Source organism: Ixodes scapularis, unplaced genomic scaffold (assembly GCF_016920785.2).
Source record: "Ixodes scapularis isolate PalLabHiFi unplaced genomic scaffold, ASM1692078v2 PGA_scaffold6__148_contigs__length_123643588, whole genome shotgun sequence".
In the NCBI taxonomy this organism is placed as follows: Eukaryota; Metazoa; Arthropoda; class Arachnida; order Ixodida; family Ixodidae; genus Ixodes; species Ixodes scapularis.
The window spans coordinates 28,834,327-28,853,670 of NW_024609881.1; the positions used below are offsets into that span (position 1 = coordinate 28,834,327).

General features: G+C 45.6%; 1 protein-coding gene across 1 annotated transcript in view; it reads left to right on the forward strand.

The window, feature by feature from the left end:
* Positions 1-19,344, forward strand: part of LOC8033349 (SEC14-like protein 1) — a 78,846-nt gene that overhangs the window by 25,338 nt on the left and 34,164 nt on the right. Inside the window, exons 2-4 of the mRNA XM_040209913.2 lie at positions 14,211-14,360; positions 18,256-18,387; positions 18,726-18,854. Of these exons, the coding sequence (XP_040065847.1) occupies positions 14,211-14,360; positions 18,256-18,387; positions 18,726-18,854 (411 nt within the window). The remainder of the gene's footprint in view (positions 1-14,210; positions 14,361-18,255; positions 18,388-18,725; positions 18,855-19,344) is intronic.

Genomic DNA, 19,344 nt, shown 5'->3' on the forward strand with positions numbered 1-19,344 from the left:
ATGCACTTTGGTGACTTGCAGCCTACTCTAGACCCTTTCAGGAATTCAGTCTGGCCACTTTGATCACTATCATCATCATATGAAAAGTGGCATATATGATATCTGCTATACAATGGCGGCTTTCTGTTTACTGTTGAAGGAAGAAGTTAAAGATGCACCTAAGCAGATGTTTCGATGCCTATACATTCTATATGTTAGCGCAACGTGAAGCAGGAATTGAATGCGAGAGCTGCGTAAGCGTTCATTCTTAACTCGGGCCCAGTCAATCTGTTAGTAGCACACACTCGGCTTCAAATCCCCTTGATCTATAGAATTGTATCAAGGCGTCTATGTGGGCTGGCGCTTCGTTCTGACTGGTTGCATCTTTTTCGCCATCGACTCTAAAATATATTGAGAAAAAACTCTACAGTGAAGCGGACATTCTCGTTTAGCATTGACTTGCGAAAGTGACCGTGCCCTATAAAATACTCCAGATTACAGGTTCATTGCCGCCATTAGTACGGTAAAAGTTAAACTGCCGTTTGAGTCACCAGATGGCACTGAATTTTCGAAAGGGGCCTCGGGGTAGCAAAAAGAAATGGCAGCAGCTAAAGAACGGTCCAAACAGGACACAGCAAATGCCGTGCACAACAAAAAAAAAAGGCGCGTTTTTTTTTGTTTTTTTTTTTTTGGTTTTATTATGAACGTTTTTGCGTGCACATACGTTTCCGCCGAGGACATCAACCACGCGAATAGCACGGCTTTCCTCCTCGCTGTCATATCCTCCCCTTTCTTGATTTCGGGACATTGGGGACAGCAACAGTAACAGGGGGGGGGGGGGGGGGGGCGGCGGCGGCTTGGGGATAGAAAAAGGGCAAGGGGATGAATCACACCTTTTGTCTCTAGTCTATTTGGCGCAAGCTACCGCCCGTTATTAAAGGTACAATAACCATTAGCCTCCATCCATGCATCGACGACACCCAGCGAAAAAGATAAAAGTGTGTGAGGAGGAGTGACAATTCCTGTGCGTCGACATCTGGGGTCCCGAGTGGAAGATCGCGAAAGAGTGCGACAGAATACGACAGAAAGAAACCAATGTTGCCAGCTGAAGGACTACAGTCGCAATGGTAGTGCGCGACAACTGAAAACTCTCAGCAATATAAGCCGCGATAACTTAACGTTGTAAACTAAATTCGTATTCCCGGGGCGCACCTGTCAGAACCGTAGCGCGAAGCTGCTTATCTGGCTTAGTTTTGCGTTGATGCGAGGCCGTACATCTGCGCGCTATGCAAAAAGAAAGCTTCGAAAGGAACGCGAATATCATTCCACCGGTAAGGACGTGGATTGTTGAAGTTCGTGGAGCTGCTGTAATGATATAATTATATTCGTGAAATCGAAGGCAGTTGTTAAGCATGTGTGGGACGCCAAAGGTCTGCCTCCATGCTCCGCCGCTTGCAGCAGCCAGAATGCATGGGAAAATGGCGGACCTTTGCCTCTAAAGTTAGTATATATAATCTTTATGCTCCCAACAGAGTGTGAAAGTGGGTGTCCAGACACGCGATTAGCTTTTCCTTTAATCCAAAGATGCAAGCGGAGCGGAGCTTTCTCGCCGACAAAAAACAGCAACAACAACAAACATACAGTTTTAAAGCGGTCCGGAATCCGAGGAAAATCTCCACTTGCAGTACAGCAAACGCCGGTTACAAGAAGTTTGATGGCGTAAAATAAATGATGCCAACAAATAAAAAAAAAAGGGCAAAATAATTTTTGTTTTGCTTTTTTAAGGATTGTTTGCTCGACTTGGAACTTACACAACAGCGCGAAGAAACTTATACAAGAGCGCGGGAAAATATATTTTTTTTTTTTTGCAAAATCTTTTTTGCCGAGTTTTCAAGAGCTATTTTGAATTGAAAGATAGTAAACAGCTTGCCCAGGGACTGCAGAACCGGATTGTTGCGAAAACGTGTTCAGTTTAGGTAGTTCAAAATGTCTCCTCTTCCCTCCCCCCCCCCCCCCCCCCCCCCCCTTTTTTTTTTCACTTTAAACTTTTGCATTTGTTGTACTGTCGTAGGAAAGGTTGCTTTCAATTAAAGTAGCGGCTCGTCTAGATGCATAATTTACGCAGTGTGTCTTTATTTTCGCGGGCTCAATGTTCTTCGAAGTGTAAGTTTCGAGAATATTTTGCGATTGGGAGGGATGCCGTCGGTATTATGAGTATTCTGGGTGATCGTCTTTTCGTGATACTTTTCAAATTGGAAATTGGGTTCTCGCGGAAAGTATACCATTAGCGATATTACATGAATAGACCCTTTTTTTTAAAAAGTCCACCGAGCAACATTGGCAGTCGCCATTGTTTGGACACGCAGCGCCCTATTAAATCCGATTCCTCGCCGAGCGCTGACGTCAGCGCTCGTTTCCAATACGAGCTGGGCCGAGTTCAAGCCGACGCAGGCCTCGTGTACATGCTCGGAGTAGCTGAGCGAGCGAAATGGCGGACAGTTGTTGGCGCGGACATTTTGAAGAGGGTTTCTCAGTCAGACACGGCACGCTTTCAATCACCAGGTTTGGGTTATTTGTGTGACGTGGTCGTCGATATGCGGAGCGCAAGTTCGTCTGCTTCTTTCTTTTTTGCAGGGGTTGTGGTGACGTCAGAAAGACGTCCAGTTCTGATTGGCCCTGATTGAAGGATAGTGGGTAGACCTCAAGGCAGCTCGCTTTGAGGTCTACCCACTGTCCTTCATTCAGAGCCAATCAGAGCTCGGAGTCTTTCTGACGTCACCCTTGGAAAAAGAAGCAGACGAATTAGCGCTCCGCATTATTACCCCCTGTGGATTTTGCATGGGGTTTCACCTACACCTTGTAGAAAATACAGAAGTGTTGGAATCTTCTCCTCGCAATACTGCTAAACTTTTCGCCTCTCTCTCTCTCTTTTTTTTTTTTTTTGCATATTTCTGCGTAGTGTTAGATTTGTGCGAAGTGTCTTGGGGGTTAGACACCCGGGTTTCGCTAAGCAGGGAGAACGCTGGTATCAGTGGAGGGTCCCGATAGTTCGGACCACGGACTCTCGCACGAACGCGTGCCTTTATTTCCTTTTGACCAGCCTCACCGTTTTGGAGCGTCTCTTGTGTTTACGCTTCCAGTCCCTGGCCCGGTTAGAACGTCAGGGGGATGTTTCGGTTTGTAGCGCCTTCATTGCGAGCTTGCTTCCATCGTGAAGGCTCCGGCGTGTGGTGACTCGAACCTGCACGCGCAGCCAGAGCACGACCATAGCCTCCTCTATACTCACAAAGCCTGGCAGTTCTACGACGGAGCCATAGAGTGCCCCGTCGCAGATTTGGAGCGCGAGGATCGGGTAGCACAGAGCATCAAAGAGCCATTCCTCGGGGAACCTGCAGACGTCGGCGTACAGCTTTTGCTACGGCGAGGACCCGAAACACACTTGTTCGCTGGGGAGAAGTGTGTTTCGGCGTCTCGCTGCAGCGGGGCGCCGGTCACGTGGCTCTCCTCTCATCCGTTGTCTGTCGCTCCACCTTTTCCATTTCGGCGGCCGCTTCTCGTGGCGATCTGCCAGGCTTTCTCGTATATAGGAGGCTATGTCACGACGGAAGGCAGGGAGCGCGTGTTGGAGGCTGGGCTTTTGAAAGACATGTCGTACCGTTCTCGCTCTATCAGTGACTAGAGACAGTTCTGTTACCAACATTCTGAGTCAGGAGAAAGCATGCTCAATTTGCCTAGGTTGTCGAACATGGCAGCGCCATTTTTGGCGCTCCGTTTCAGAGGAGCGGTTTCCTACGCAATTTGCATATAGCACAGCCTTTTAAGTTGGCTTCCCAACTTTGTGTGGTTGTTCCCGGACTATGTCATGCACCTTCTCGCATGTTTATTCAAAGATTACACCGCAGTGCCCGTGATAGCAGGGAAGTTACAAAGGGGAAAAAGACACTGCGACAACCAGTTCCACCCTTCGATCTATGGTTTTAACAAAAAGGAATTGGCATACATGTTCGTCCTCTTTGAAGGAATCTTCCGATGTCAAGTGATTCGATGGGGTCTGGACAGTAGGCCCACACATTGCGAAAGGTGTGTGTGTGTGTGGGGGGGGGGGGGGGGGGGGGGTTTGCTACAGGTGCATGGGAAGGGAAACCTGCTGAGATGCGCGGCATGGTGTCGACAAATATTCCGCTGTTGTTTTCGGAAGGCGTCAGGCTGGCAGCCCCTTCGTCACTGGGAAGCGTCGAAGCGTCAGTTTCTCGGCCTCTTTGTGCTGCTGCTATTGTGTCAGGAACAAAGCCGACAAGAAGGCGTCGGAGCATGGAGAAAGCGCGAAAAGTTGCTATTTCTGCCAGATATAGTTGCAGGTTCACGCATTAGGATATTGTATACTGTTATGTCATAGTTCATAATGCTCGCTGCCCTGCATAAAAAAAAATATTGTGGACATTTTTGTTATTCTTGGACGCTAGCTCGCCTACACCAGGCGAAGTCTGGCGACTTATCAGGAAATTTGGGTGAGTGTTGGGGACAATGCCGAAGCTAAGGCACGGGAAATCTGTCACATTCTGGCGTGATGGCCTGTCACATTTTTCTCGATATATTTGCGCGTAGTGGTCCGATTCATGCGACGAAGTGCTTCAGGGACATCTGGGTTTTGTCAGGCATGTGAGAAAGCTGGTATCAGCTGGAGAATCTCCACTCTTGATTGTTGTCGTCCCACGGACAGTCACCGTCTTCAATACTAACAAGCAATGATTTTTTTTTTTTTTTTTTTTAGAGCGCAGTTTTTAGCTGCCCGTTTCCGCGTTTCGCGGCGCCGCCGCCGACGTAACCGACCCGCTAAGTTTAGCGGGAAATTGAAGTGGTGTTGAGGTCACCTGGCGTCAATTTTCCCGCTAAATCTAGGGGAGAAACTGAATTTGTTCTTGGGCGACGTGACACGAAGTCATGTGACGTCATTTTCGCCTCTACATTTAGCGGGGAAACTGAATTGGTGTTGAGGTTACGTGACGTCAATTTGCCCGCTAAATTTAGCGGGGAACTTAACCCGCTAAGTTTAGCGGGTAAAGAAGGAGGAGGGGAGGGTACGGAGGGGCATACCCTCCCCTTCTGCTCCTCCTCAAGAGCTGCGCTCGTATTTCGCGTTACAAAGATTTGTAAACATCTTTCATTTCTTACATTATTGTTCGAAGAAGTCGTTCAGCTTTGGCGCTACTGTTACTTCATCATATTTTTGGTTCCCTCTTGACGTGACCCTGGAAATGACGTTCGGGGGGCTTGTACATTAGCCGCCATTAGCTTAATTAAAATACTAGGAAATGAATGTTCGTGTCATTGATCGTTATTTGGACGTGCGAATTCGGCATGACGGTTTTCGCACTGCTGTTTTGTCATAATTTATCGTTTTCTACCTCTTTTCGTGATTCTGAAATTGAGGTTCAGGTTCTTTGGTCGGATTGAACGAACAGAACGACATTTTGGTATCGTTTCTTTCGATGGAAGAATACACAAATATCACGGGTACCTCTGCTCTGTGGCAAAGAGCAAGCACCCGTCTGCCACGACGCGATGTTTTCGATTTGAACCGGTCTCCCGGGCGTGCCAAGTAGGCAGCCGTTCGACGGCTAGCAAAATGTTAGAACCAGTAAGACCAGTAAAACGGGGAAAGGAGTGCAGCCCCCTGGAAACAAAGCCGTCTCGTCGTCGTCAATTGCCTCTGTAGCGCCGACTTGGTGCCTTGGCTCCGTGGCGAAGGACTGGCCTTGGAGGTGAAACGCTCTGGCGCCCTTGGCGCCTCGTTGTCTGGCTTTGCTCGCCGAGATGTCTTTGTGGCAGGCTTCCAGACGAAATGCCCAATGATCTCTCACCCTCTTCCAATTGATTCCTTTCCCCTCTCGTCCGTTAATTTGTTTTCGTGGCCGGTCTTTTTTTTTTCTTCTTTCTTTTCTTCCGAGAATCGTTGTTTTCGAGAGGGGCGCTTTGCGTGACGGCGGGTTCCGCCTGCCTGACCGACGCGGAACGCTTGCCACGTTTTTGAGCGGCCGAGCGCACGTGCCAGTCATTTGCCCCTCGAGGCCGCCGTAGCTGTTGTCTGGAGCGCGTTTAAAAAATTCTACGCCGTGCCGACTGCGGTATCCGCAGCCCGCTGCCTCGGCAAAGTTTCACCTGGATTTTTTTTTTTTTTCGGCTGTAGTTATGGTTTTTGTTTCCACCACTGGAAATGACGTCTGCTGTTGATGTAGTAGTTTCAGTTGTTGTAGTTGGCGCTGTAGGGCGTCTGTAGACCTCCGCGTCGCCGCAAGTTACGCTGGGGCCGTTCAACGCCACCGCTAAAGTCTCCCCCCGCCCCCCGCCGCCGCCGTCGCCGCCGTACGGTGAGCGTGGCGCGCCGCCAACTGAGGTTTTTTTTTGTGTGTTTTTTTTCAACGCAAAAAGTAATTTAAAGTATCGTTTTGGAAAAACAAAAAAAACACGTGTGTTATCTAGTCGAAGAATTGAAAAAAAAAAAAAAGAATTTGGGGAAAAGTTATTATCATTATCATCAATATCATGGTGTCCCTCGCGACAATCTAAAATAATAAAAAAAAAAAGAATGTTCACACCAAGGTTGACACTCAGTTTATAAGAAACATGAAAAGAAGACGAATTAGCATGTGTGTGTGTTTTTTTTTTCGAAATGGAATGCCATATTTGTTGGGGAACTAACGACGACGGGAGTGAGACGGGGGACGGAGTAAACTCCTACCGTGAGTGAAGTACCGCAGGTGTGTACCATATGTTCGGGAAAAGGCTGTATTCGCGACTCCAGCAAAACGGATGCCGCCAAGCGGGAAAACCGGGAACCAGCCGGTCCAGGTCGCTCCGCGCCCCTCCGCATCTCTGGTGGCTTTCGCGGACAGGTGTTGTCGGCGCGATGGCGTACAGTGTAATTTCACGAGGGTCCGCCTGAGTGTTAATCAGTGTGGTGAAGCCTCAGTAGATTGTTTCCTTCCATCACGTGTTTGAAAGCCCGTTTACTCTACAACACACGGTCGCGTGCTTTCGATTTCTTGGAGGGGGAGGAACCACGGAAAAACGTTTTGATTTCTTGTCTGTCGCGAATCAGATTCAAAGTGACGACTACTTGGTAACTGATAAAGGGTTTCTTTATAAAGATGTAGAACAGTGGACTGAGGACGACAGACGAGGCATTTCACTGGAGGGAACACCAATGTTGCAGTCAAGTGAATGGGAAGGTTCGATAGCTGCTTTTCTTGAGTTTGGTTGTGTTCGATTAGCTTCAAGTTTGAGCCAACCACGCTGGTCGGTGCGTTGGCTATTCATCTTGGCTGCTTTTCATCGAAAAAGCCTCTGGACCACTCTGAAGGAGTTGGGCTGATTTCGATATTACATGATTCAGGAAACCCTGCTCGCTGCAAATGATGAATGAGGGAAATTATCTGTTTTCAAAAGGTGGGGGACGCGTCTCGCAACGTTAGAAGCCGTCACGGCATTTTGATCTATCGTGCCTCCAATATTTATATTATACCCCCGTCAAAGCCAGCAGCAATATATGTCTACATTGCTCAAATTGACCAACCACAAAAAAAAAAAAAAATACTTCTTTTCTCCGTTCAGTGAACTCCAATGAAGACTCCCTTCAGTTTGTCTCCGTGCTGCCGGCTAGAACCATTTGGCTAAGTTTAAGTAGTATCTCTCTGTCTGTCAAATAGACTTTTATTCGGCAGTTCACCTAATATCTAGTCAACTAAGCTCATATTTCGACCCGAAGAATATACTAATATCGTTTTAGTACTAATATCGAGCAGACGACTGGAGCTGTTTCTTAAACGCGGATACGCACAAAAGCTCGATTTCGCGGACAGAGAAGTCACATGGTCGAGGCATCCGAGTTAGCTGAAAATTTCTCTCGGTGGAAGAATTCTGTAGTCACTGCCACTTTCCTTAGCTGATCAAAACTGATTAGAGTCTATTACCGTCTCTCCGGAGCCCATAGTTTCGGTTTTGAACGAAATCTCCGAAACGAAAGTTTGACATGAAAAGAACAAAAAAAACCGGGAAAACAAAACCATGCTTTGCAAGTTTATGCGCACCGGCTGCACTTAACCGTCTCAGTTCAAAGACCTAAAAAATCGGGCATTAAACAAAAGGAAATCTGTTAAATTGAACGCGCCACCTGTTCAGGCAGCCCGGCCGAGCCGACGCGACCTGGACTCAGCCGCCATGTTTGTTTGGTGGTGGCGCCCCCTATAGGTCGCTGGAGTCGCGAATAGTTGTCGTGGTCACCGGAAAGACATACGAGCCCTCCCACTGGGAGAGGGGGCGGACCTTGCATTGTCACGCGGAAAAGTTGGGAAGGCTCTCTGCCGCTGTTGACGTGTTTGGTTGTCGTTTGCGTTCGTTCCGCGTCCCGGGGGGACAGTCCGCTGCAATCTCGTTATCGGAGCTGCGGAGCGACGGGTGCGTTGAGGTCTTTGACACGAACAACGAGACAGGATCGTTCCATGAGGTTACCTAGGAGCCGAGGCCCGCTCGTGACGTCATCGTTGGTGGCTTCCCGACCCGCTCCCAAGCGGCAAACAGACGCGGAAGCTTGACGAGAACCGACGCAAAGCGGCCGACGCGTACCTGCGTGGCGCTTGTGGGAACGCTGGCACGCGGCGGCGCCGCGACGGACGCGTCTGCCCCTTTTGTGGCGACTCTCGTTGGAAGGGACGCTGACGGGGTACTCACGCGTGCCAATGTTGTTTTCTTTTTGTTTGAACATGACCGACAAGAGCCCAACAACCCAGACAACAATTTGCGGCTCGAAACGGGCATTCTTTTCGCCCGATCAAACCGCCGGTTGAGGATTGGCGGGTTTCAGGCCCGCGTTCACTCTCTCTTCCGCGATCACGTGCCGTTCAAACGGAAGCGTACCAAATGTGTTCAGAGGCGGGTACAAGGGCGAAATAATCGCACGGCAAACGGTTTAAGCAGCGTCCTCGTTCTCGTCGTCTGCTTCACACGCAAAAAAAAGAAGAAAAAAAAAAATGTAGGGAGCGATTGCTGCGTGACTTCCGGCAACTCGCATGGCTCTTTGGTATCCGTCGATTAGATGTACTCAATATGTAACCCCCTTGGCTTCGGCAACGTAATTGTATAATTGAGGGGGTCGGGGTCGGGGGATCTAGTGAATCGTCTGCCGAACCGTGAAATAAGAAAATTTCCTTTTTCAATGCGACTATTTGCCTTATATTTTTCCGGGCCGTTGGTTAATGTTGAGTGCTTCGTTGCCTGACAGTATTTCATTTGACAAAAGGTTGTGACGAGAGGTTTCCCGTGGTTTTTACATAAAGACACACTCTGACAAAAGTGTGCAAAACAAGTTCTGGGTGTACTAGTATTTTATCCTCGGTCAACACAGGCCTAATTTTGGAGGGATTCAGTAAACCGTCTACGTGGAAATAACAATAATAATAACTATTTTCGCAGTCTTTATAATGTTTATTTCTTCATATCTTGACAATCATCTATTTTACAAGGGGTCATGACAAAGATTTCTGCGAAATAGTTCTCCGTCAAAAAATAAATAAATAAATAAATATATATATATATATATATATATATATATATATATATATATATATCAGGGTGTCGAACCGAACCGAACCGGTATTTTTTCCGGAACTGAACCCGAACCCGAACCGTTATATTGTTATCGCGATGACCCCGAACCGGAACTGAACCGGGAAAAAAATAACGGTTACCGGCTCATGTCAAAACGGTTCGGCCACGCGCTGTTGACAATGAATGTGCTATCAATGCCATTTGTTTTTTAAGTGCCGTCAACTGACACACACTTCGCTTACATATTTTTCTTCTCCACTCAGTCTTGGGAATATAAACGCTGCATCCATGAATCTTGACAAACGCTGCATCTATGAATCTTGACATAGGAACCAGTATTGCGCTGGTCGCGGCTTGCACGGAAGAAAGAGACTTGAAAGGCTGTGCAAAAAAAAAAAAAAAAAAAAAAAAAAAAAATCGCAACACGGGATTTCATTTTTCTACAATCTCGTAAATCCTAAATGCTGCTGTATGCTCATTTCATAACACGTTTCTAGAACGCGCGAGTTCTTGAAGCTTGCTTCCATCGGAATGAGAAAAGAAAAGGCTGTGGAGTTTGATAACAATGCATCCGGTTTCGTATAGGCACTTAGAAGCTAACATATTTGTGAGACAGCGAACTCTTCTATTTTAATATTTATCCTATTACGTCCTTCCGGCGTTGCGTTCGGTGAAGTGTTTTTCATATTCCGTATATTGTTTAATGAAAACTTCTTTAAGGGTCTAATTTGAGTTACCGAAGGCTAGTTCAAATAAAGAAAGCTGTATTTTCTCCCCACTGTTCCTTCAATTGCTTACACGCCGAGGTGGCGGGATAGTTAGCGAGTTTACTTGTAAGTGGGTTTGTAAGGAGGTCGCGGATTTTGCAGGTACTGCGTCGGACCCAATTAGATGAAGTCCGATTGCGTAAACGTCGGTGGTAACCTTTGAGTGCACAGAAAGAAACCATTCCTGGTAGAAATCCCTGAGCCTTACACTACGATGTATCCCTTTTCGTATGTGCTGATTTCAGATGTTTTATTTGTAATTTATTTTAATGTTGCAATTTGTCATTTATAATTTCTGAACCGGTTCGCGGATTGAATTAGTCGAACCGGAACTGAACCGGGACAAAATAAATTTACCTGAACCTGAACCGTAACCGAACCCGTATTTTTTTCGGTTCGACACACTGATATATATATATATATATATATATATATATATATATATATATATATATATATATATATATATATATATATATATATATATTTTGTAAAAGGTTTGCGGTCAAGTTTTTTTAACAAGATGTTATATGACAAAGATGTTTCCTACGAAAGGTTCTCGGACAATTTTCTGGTATTTGACAAAAGTTCAGTTACCTTACTCTTGTCAGAAGAGGGCCGTGTCTGATTTATGCTAAATGTGGTAAAAAAATTCCTCTTTGAGATGCACTTCTGCCGAGTCAGTTGGAATGCTTGAAAGGGAGGCGGTTGTCTGCCCCCACACCGCTGTTTACAGCACTTTGTAGGCCGACAACCACCTCTCTTGATTCTCTTTCATGGTAATCATTCAGAATGGATACTTGGGCGTGTTGGTAAGTCATGATTATTTAAAACGTACAGCGAAACAGACGGGTCGGAAGAAAGGATACAAACAGCAGCAGACAAACAACCGAGGCAAACAATCCGCGGTTGTTTGTCTCCTTTCTTCCGTCCCGTCTGTTTCGCTGTACGTTTTAAATTATGATGGTAATCATCTTAAGGTGGTTTTGATTTTCATGTTTAAGTGGTCTTGATCACGGGAATCAAGTTTAAGTGGTTTTGATTTTTATGTTTAAGTGGTACCTATCTTACCCATTTCGGTTCATTTGAGAAAAATAATTTAATTCCCTGTTCCACGGGTCTATTAGAAACGCTGAGTGGGTAAGGTAGCCCGAAGGAAAATCGGGTTTCTTCTCAAAACTGTATTTAAGTTATCGGGCGCCTAGGTCGTGGTTCTGCGAATATGAACGTTGGAGGTGAATACCGAGTTTCATGCAGTGGCGTGTCAATGTTTGTGGCAAACGTGTATCTGGACAAGAGTCGTATATTTGCAGAATTGGTTTCTTAAATCTGCCGGCTTCTTGAAAACATCGGCACTACCGATTGAATTATATGAGATTGCCCACTCAAAATGAAAACATGGCGAAAAATATCGACGCTTTGCCGCAGCTGCGCATGGGCGCTGTCATAACGGACCTTCGGTTTTTGTTTCCTCTTATTCACTTCACTTCATCATTACCACGCAGCAGAACAGGTTATTGCCATTTTAAATTCTATACTGTGTCCTTTCCAGCCTTGGCCTTTGTCGAGGCTCGTGATCGCCCGTTTGAGTGGCTCGGTAACACACGCGAAGGTCAGCAATGGCAGCTGTAATCGGGCGTGGTGATGTTTGGGGTGCAACAGTAAACTTGTAGCAAAACTTAGGGGCACGCGCTCAAACCACATGAAACGGGAACTGATTGAGCAGGTCGCGGACGTGACAATTATTCACTTTCCACAGTGCGACAAACACGCGGAAATTCGTTACAAACTCCCGTGTCGCGGACGAAACAGATGCGTTCTCCACGGCGCGAGAAACGCGCGAGAAAACGCTACAAACTCGGGTGTCAGAAACCGATATTGCGCGCGCAGTTCGCGAACAGAATACGCTGGAACCCGCTACGAACTTTCATGTCACACACACACACACACACACACGCACACGCACACACTCACACTCACACACACTCTCTCTCTCTCTCTCTCTTTTTTTTCTTTTTTTTTTCTTCGGCTAGATACCGCGCTTGCTAATCGCGGATAAAAAAAAAAAGCGGGAAACAGCTTCGAAGTTGGAACTCGTACGTCGCGGGAAGGAATCTTGCAGATCGCGGACGTGGCAGATTCGTGCGATCAACGCACGGGAACCCGCCACGACCGCGCTTGTCACACGCACCGCTACCGCAGATCGCGCGGTTCATGCGATCTCCGTCGGACATCGCGTGCCATCCGACGGGAATAGGGGGGTGGCGGTGTTTCGAAATGGGGCAGGATTGAAGAATAAGCATGCGAGACAAGGATAACAGAACCACACATCTTTCAGATGTGGTTGTGTTGACTTGCATGTTTTATTCTTTCTTCAGTCTTGACCCGCACCAACATGTTTTTCGTCCATCAACAACAGAATGGGTGATCTCTTAGGGGAGGGCGTTCTACGGGATTTTATGGTAACATACTCAACAAATTTATGACCTCAAGAAATGATCCCTTCAGATTTCGCATCATAACTAGGAAGCATTACCATTGAATGTTGCAAGCAACAATGATAGGCACTGATTGGTTGGTTGATTGGCCCTTACAGCTGCCAATGATTGTCACTGATTGGTCTTGGATCTGATGATGATTAGAACATAGTTTTATTTGAAGATAATACATTTTGAAAGTACAATAGCGAGCCGGTGAAAGCCTCAAGGGCTTGTGGACCTGGCTTGGCAGGTGGCAATTGTTAGTGATTGGCCTCAAAGGCAACAATGATTGTCACTGATTGGTTGGTTTATTTGTCCTTACAAGTGACGGTGATCGTCACAAATTGTTTGGGTGATTTGCCTTGCCTTTTATGATGATTGATGCTTATTTGTGTTGAAGGTGACATGATTGCCACTGATTGTTTGGTTGATTGGCCCTTACAAAATGGCAGTGGTTGTCAGCAATTGGTTGGTTGGGTGATCGGCCCTGTGTGCGATGATCGATGCTTATTGGCCTTGAAGATGATAATGATTGTTACTGATCAGTTGGTTTATTGGCTCTTACAAGTGACAGTGAATGTCACCAATAGACCATTTTCAGTATTCCCAAGCGCCCCGGCCTGCACTCAAGGAATCATGGGAACGGTGTTCGTGCAGCTCCCAAGTGATATCTAATTTTTGAACAACTCCATGGTTACACAGTTTCTGAGCGTAATTCGAGGTCACCCTGAACAAACACCTGGTATACTCCAAGGACCTGTCATATCACTTTTAAAATTGCTCGTCAACGTCAGCATTTTTGATACTGCGCATGTGGTCCACCTTTCAACCTGGCTGAGCTGCAGAAGTCTCTTACAATATTATCATTCTCGTGATTGTTGTCTGAGCAGGAATTGCTTAAAAAGCCGATAATTCACAACAACAAAAAAAAAACCAGTATTTAACTCGGAGTCCTTGGGGCTGTTAATAGCATTTTTAGCGTTTCTAACTTAATATCAGCATGATAATAATGTAAGAGATTTCTGCAGCCCATCCAGGTTGAAGGGTGGACAGCATGCACGGTATCAAAAACGCTGACATTGAGGAGAAATTTTAAAAGCGATATGACAGGTCATTGGGGTATATCAGGCGCTTGTTCAGGGTGACTCCGAATTATGCTTAATACCTGTGTAACCAAGAATAGGGCTGAAATTACTGATCACTAGGGAGCTCAAGGAACGCCGTTTCCATGATTCTTTTAGCGCGGACCGGGGCACTTGGGGGATATAGCAAATGGTCTATTGGTTGGGTGATTCGCCTTACCTGTGATGGTGATTAATGCTGATTGTCCTTGAAGGTGACGATGATTGGCACTGATTTGCTGGTTGATTGGCTTTTCCAGGCGTACGAGCGCCGTTTCCCGACCTGCCCGATGATCCCCGTCTTCCTGGGGAGCGATACCGTGATGGAGTACAAGAGCGAGGACGGCGCGGTGCACATCATAGAGCGACGCTGCCGCCTCAACGTCGAGGCCCCCTACCTCCTCAAGAAGGTACGTCCGTGCCTCCAGACCACGTCGGTAAATCCCAGGAGGAACATTTTTCAGTCATTATTTTTGACACAAAAGTTGTTTAGGGCTGCCTAATCCACAGGAAATATAGCGAAAATGTGTGACATGTTATCAAGACACAGTGTGTTTGAGGTAGAGGTGTGCGAATAGTGACAGTTCAACTCGGATCAAATTCCAATCAAATAGTGTCGAATAGCTGCCAAAATGTCGAATCATACCTGAGTACTGAAATCTATTCGCAATGTTCGCGACACTAAAAATTGGCCCGTGTTCTTTGCGGCATTCCGGTACCGACTACGTCGAAATGCGGTAGCACTGCTCATCTTGTACGAAGGCTATATTCCGCCTATTAAGTTGCGACAAACCCTGCGGCGGGAAACTAACCATCGGATGTCCGTGCTTTAGCATTCTGTAAAGGTGGTCACACTCGGCGCATCACGGCTGCTGTTCAGCTTTCACTGTTTAGTCCGTTTTTTCCTCTTGCAAAGCATTCTAAATGCTGTGGCACGTCCAGCGAGCCCCTCGCGTTCAGACCCGCGCACGTGCGCAATGAAGAGAGGACAACGGCCCATGATAACTAGCGCTTCACAGGTATACCGGTTGAGTGCCGTGCTCAAAATCTCTGAATCCTAGGCTCAGTCCTCCTTGAGGGAAGTTTGGCAGTTGGTTCTTCTCAGCTTATCCACTTACTGGTTCCCCTCAAGTGTGCACGCCCTTACGCGTTGCCGAGCAAAAGTTTCCGTTTCCGGCCGAAGAAAGAAAATCACATTTGGAAAATCTGCACAGATGAAAAAAAAAAAGCCTTACATGTTTATTCTTTTGCACTGCGGACAGAACGATGTGAGGCGAGCACGAATAAAAATGGCGTTAATGACCACATTTATGCGACAAACTTTGGGAGTCATGCGCCAGGGGGATACATCTTTTAATTACTCTAAACGACTTCATTTTCGCAGGCTCAAATTTTCGTGGGCTCAAATTTTCGCGAATTGGGCCAAAGCTGAAAATTTGAAATTATTCGCGGGTTCTAATTTTCGCAAATCAAGTGTAGCTTCCGGAGCCTTGACATATTGCCCGAATTGTTCGCGGGACATTATTTTTCGCGAATTGTAGGTGATTCGCAGAGTTCGCGAAAATTACGTCCTCATGAAAATTTAGTTGTTTACATGCAGTGTATACGGTAACTGAATGAAATTTTTGCAGTTTATCGTGCTTGATATTCTTTGTATAAATCTGGTGTTAGTTCTAATATAACTTGTGTTTTGTGTTCTAGATGCTATGCACATGCAGAAGAACTGCTCCTTTTAATCTACCGAGTGCAATGAAAAACAAAAATATTGTGTGCGAGACCTATTCTATTCTAAGATAATTGAAGATAGCAAAAACACTATTTTTAAAGGGCTTACGAAAGTTTCTTAAACTGGTTATAAACATAAAATATATGTATTCTAACAAAACTTTGATAGTTGAATTTGAAAAGGTGTTCGAGACAAATCAGTCTTAAAAAGTAATGTGTTACTAGTAATGCATTACTGTAACTTTGTTACTTTTTTAGTAACTTGTAACTGTAACGAGTTACTTTTTAAAGATGTGACTTGTAACTGTAGTTCTATTACTTTTTCTGAAGTAACGATGAAAGTAACGGCATTACTTTTGTCGTTACTTTTCAGTTTTCTATGAATAATATATATCATTGAACGAGTACAATCTAGCTTTTCGTTGAACCTTCTAAATTGTGCATTCCGACATTTCGAGTGTCAAGTTGGCCTTGCACAAACACATTTTTTCTCGCGAGTCACGACCCGAATATAGCCACGTGTATATTTGATGAAAAAAAAAATCTAGTTATCTTTAAAACGGGCTTGTGCTTTGTGACTCAACGCTTACACCTTAGTATCTTAAAGCACTATCTATTTTGCGGTTTTTCTTTTTTTTTTCTGCGCAAACACTTTTTAATTGGGTGAATCAACCGTGAAACTACAATACACGCGGAGCTTACTGCTCATTCTTGAGCAAGTCGCAGATTGTTTATCATGCATAGGTCTGCTGTCGAATCTCATGGCCGCAGAAGCACAGTGCAGCCGGTTAGCTTCACCGTATTGTTGAGGAACAAAATTTGGGAAAAGTCCGGATTTATTTTGTCGACCTTGTACATATGCCAAATTTGATGTTGTTAAAGACGGAATTAAGAACAAGAATTATTGTGCAAACTGTGCAGATGCCCTAAAGTTAGGTAAGATAAACACATTAGAATGTTGTCATAGGTGTGTAGCAACTCTCTTGCAACAAGAAAAGTATTTTTTTGTGGATAATTTATTGCATGAAATTAAGCTACAGAAGTCTGCAATGGAGAGAAGATGGCCAGGCCTACTTCTAAACACAAGTGTGATGGCGGGCAACGTCACAGTTTGATGAACTAACTGCTCATACAAAGATGGCTCAAATTTATGCCATTCTGGGTTGCCAGTTGTTCTTCAAATGCGTGTTTAACTAATTTCGTGACCATGCCTGGTCCTTACTATTTTTATACAAAAATTATAAAGATTCAAGGATAATAAAACACCACAATACCCAAAATATGATTAAAAAATATATTGCCTTTTTTTTTTATTTGCATTTTCTTCAAGACATAGCTGACGAATGTGTCCACCCAGCCACGTGTAAATTCGCAGCTTGCAGAATAAAAAAAAAAAAAAAAATTGGGTTGTGTGTGTGTTTATACAGCCTAGAACTTGGTCTGCCTCAACGAGTCTCCCAGCTGTAGACAAGAAATTTAGCCAGTGCAGTACAACCGCTAGCCTGGGTTCTTTAACGTGCATCACGCAGTAGAGATACATGACCGTACGCCAATACGATGCTCATCCAGATCGAAACGGGCAGGGGTGGGGATTGAACCCAGCATCCCTGGGTTCTGCAGCGAGAGCTTTCGCTCCACGTGCTCTGAGCTGGTGTGCGCTAGACCACTCGGCCACCGATCCCCCACAGCTTGCAGGATAAGGGGACAGATATGGGTGAATCGGGCAATGTCTTACGCTACTTAGCCCTAGCACCTCCCTCAATGCCACAGGGCGCGTTGAGTTCGTGGAAGAGGCCGGTTCAATTATCGCTGCTATTTTTATTTGACAGTACTTTGTCATATTATGGACGTAACAACTGAGAGTAGGCTTATAGTGCACAGAGCTGGTTGCAGGTGACTCATGACTCTTGAATTCAAAATTGCAACGAGCGTGGTTACAAGTTTTGTTTCGAGTGCATCCAAGAAGCTGGCATTGTGACTGCTTTGTTTGAGGAACACCCAGAATCCTTGACTAACAATGGATTGTTAGTCAAGGATTCTGAATGCAGGCTTGATTTAGATTCCACCTGTGAGGACTATTTCATTATATCAACAGCGTGAATGAACCCAAATTTCGACCCGCAGCACTGCTGTTCGATTAATCGAAGTGTTGGGCAACTCGAATACTAGGAATATGAAAGTTGAGTCCAATTGTTTAGCCAATCACGATTTGATTCAAATTCGTAACTCGAATGCTCACACACACCTGGTTTAAGGTCTGAGATCCCTGTGGAAGGTGTGACGGAATGTCACGGAGACCGTTGTGAGCGTTGCGTGGTCAAACGACCAAAAGATTTATAGTGGTGTCCCGCTGAATTTAGGAGGACATTAACCTGCCAAACTTAGCCGGTGACAATACGGTGCGGTAACGGCAATGGCCATGCAACGCAAATTCCAACTTTGCCTATGCTCAAATGCATTCTTCATTGTGTACTCTTTGGTCATATCTGGTCCTTGTGCCATTAAAACCTACTAAATCAATCAATCGAGCATTCTTCATCTATGGACAGGTGATGCATAACGGTCGTCTAATCTTTGCAGATCATTGGCGTGGACTTCGTCTACTTCATCCAGAAGAACTCACTCGACCGTAGGGCGCGGGTGCTCAAGATCGACGCCCACAACGAGAGCTTCTCCAGCCGCGTGGGCATCAACGAGAACTGCACATATTCGGTGAGTTTGATTTTAAAAAAGGTGCTTTCTTGATGCTGCGAGTCGTACTGAAGGGTGCCTTATGTTTCCTCCTTTCCTCTTGTTCCTTTGTCCGAGCTCCTTTTGCTTCAATATGAAATAATAAACGGTCTCGTCGTCTGTTGACACAAGACCGTTTATTATGACCGAGGCTACATATTATGAGCGAGACTTCATGACTACTGAGGCTATGCATTGCAGCCTAGGCTGCATTAGCACCGAGACAAGGCATTACGATCGGCACTGTACATTACAACTGATACTATGCATTACGACTAAGGCTGCATTACGACCGAGACTGTTTGCTACGATTGCCACAGGTTCACCCTGAGAACCCGGAATGGACCTGCTTCGAGCAAAGCGCGTCTTTGGATGTCAAGTCCTTCTTCGGGTTTGAGAATGCCGTCGAGAAGCTGGCCATGAAACAGTACTCCCAGAACATCTCCAAGGTGAAGAAGCTGTTCCCTTCGTTTCCGCTCTGGCTCATCTGTGGGCCAATAGTTGATTTTGAGTTAAAAGTTTTCGCCGAATATTCTTTAATCGAACATCAAACAGTTTTTCAAAGCCCTTCACTACTGCACCATGTTTAAAAACCCAACTGAAGTTGTTCAGCTTTTTCTTAAACTTCCGCACGCCCATTTTTAAGCCAAGTTAATTTTAATCCAGCTATACTTACGAACTGTGACCTCAGAATGTCCAGTGCCGGCATTGTGATTGCAAGTAAGCGACGCGTTTGACCGAAAAGTAAACCTATGCGGAGTGCAAGGTCGTCGGCTTCTTTGGCAGGGGTTGCAATGATGTCAGAATGCAGAGCTCTTATTGGCTGTTTAAAAAAAATAGTGGGTAGACCTCAAGGCATCTAGCATTGAGGTCTTGCCAATCCTTCCAATGAGAGCCAATCAGAGCTTGTTGTCATTTTGTTGTCACCGCAATTCCTGC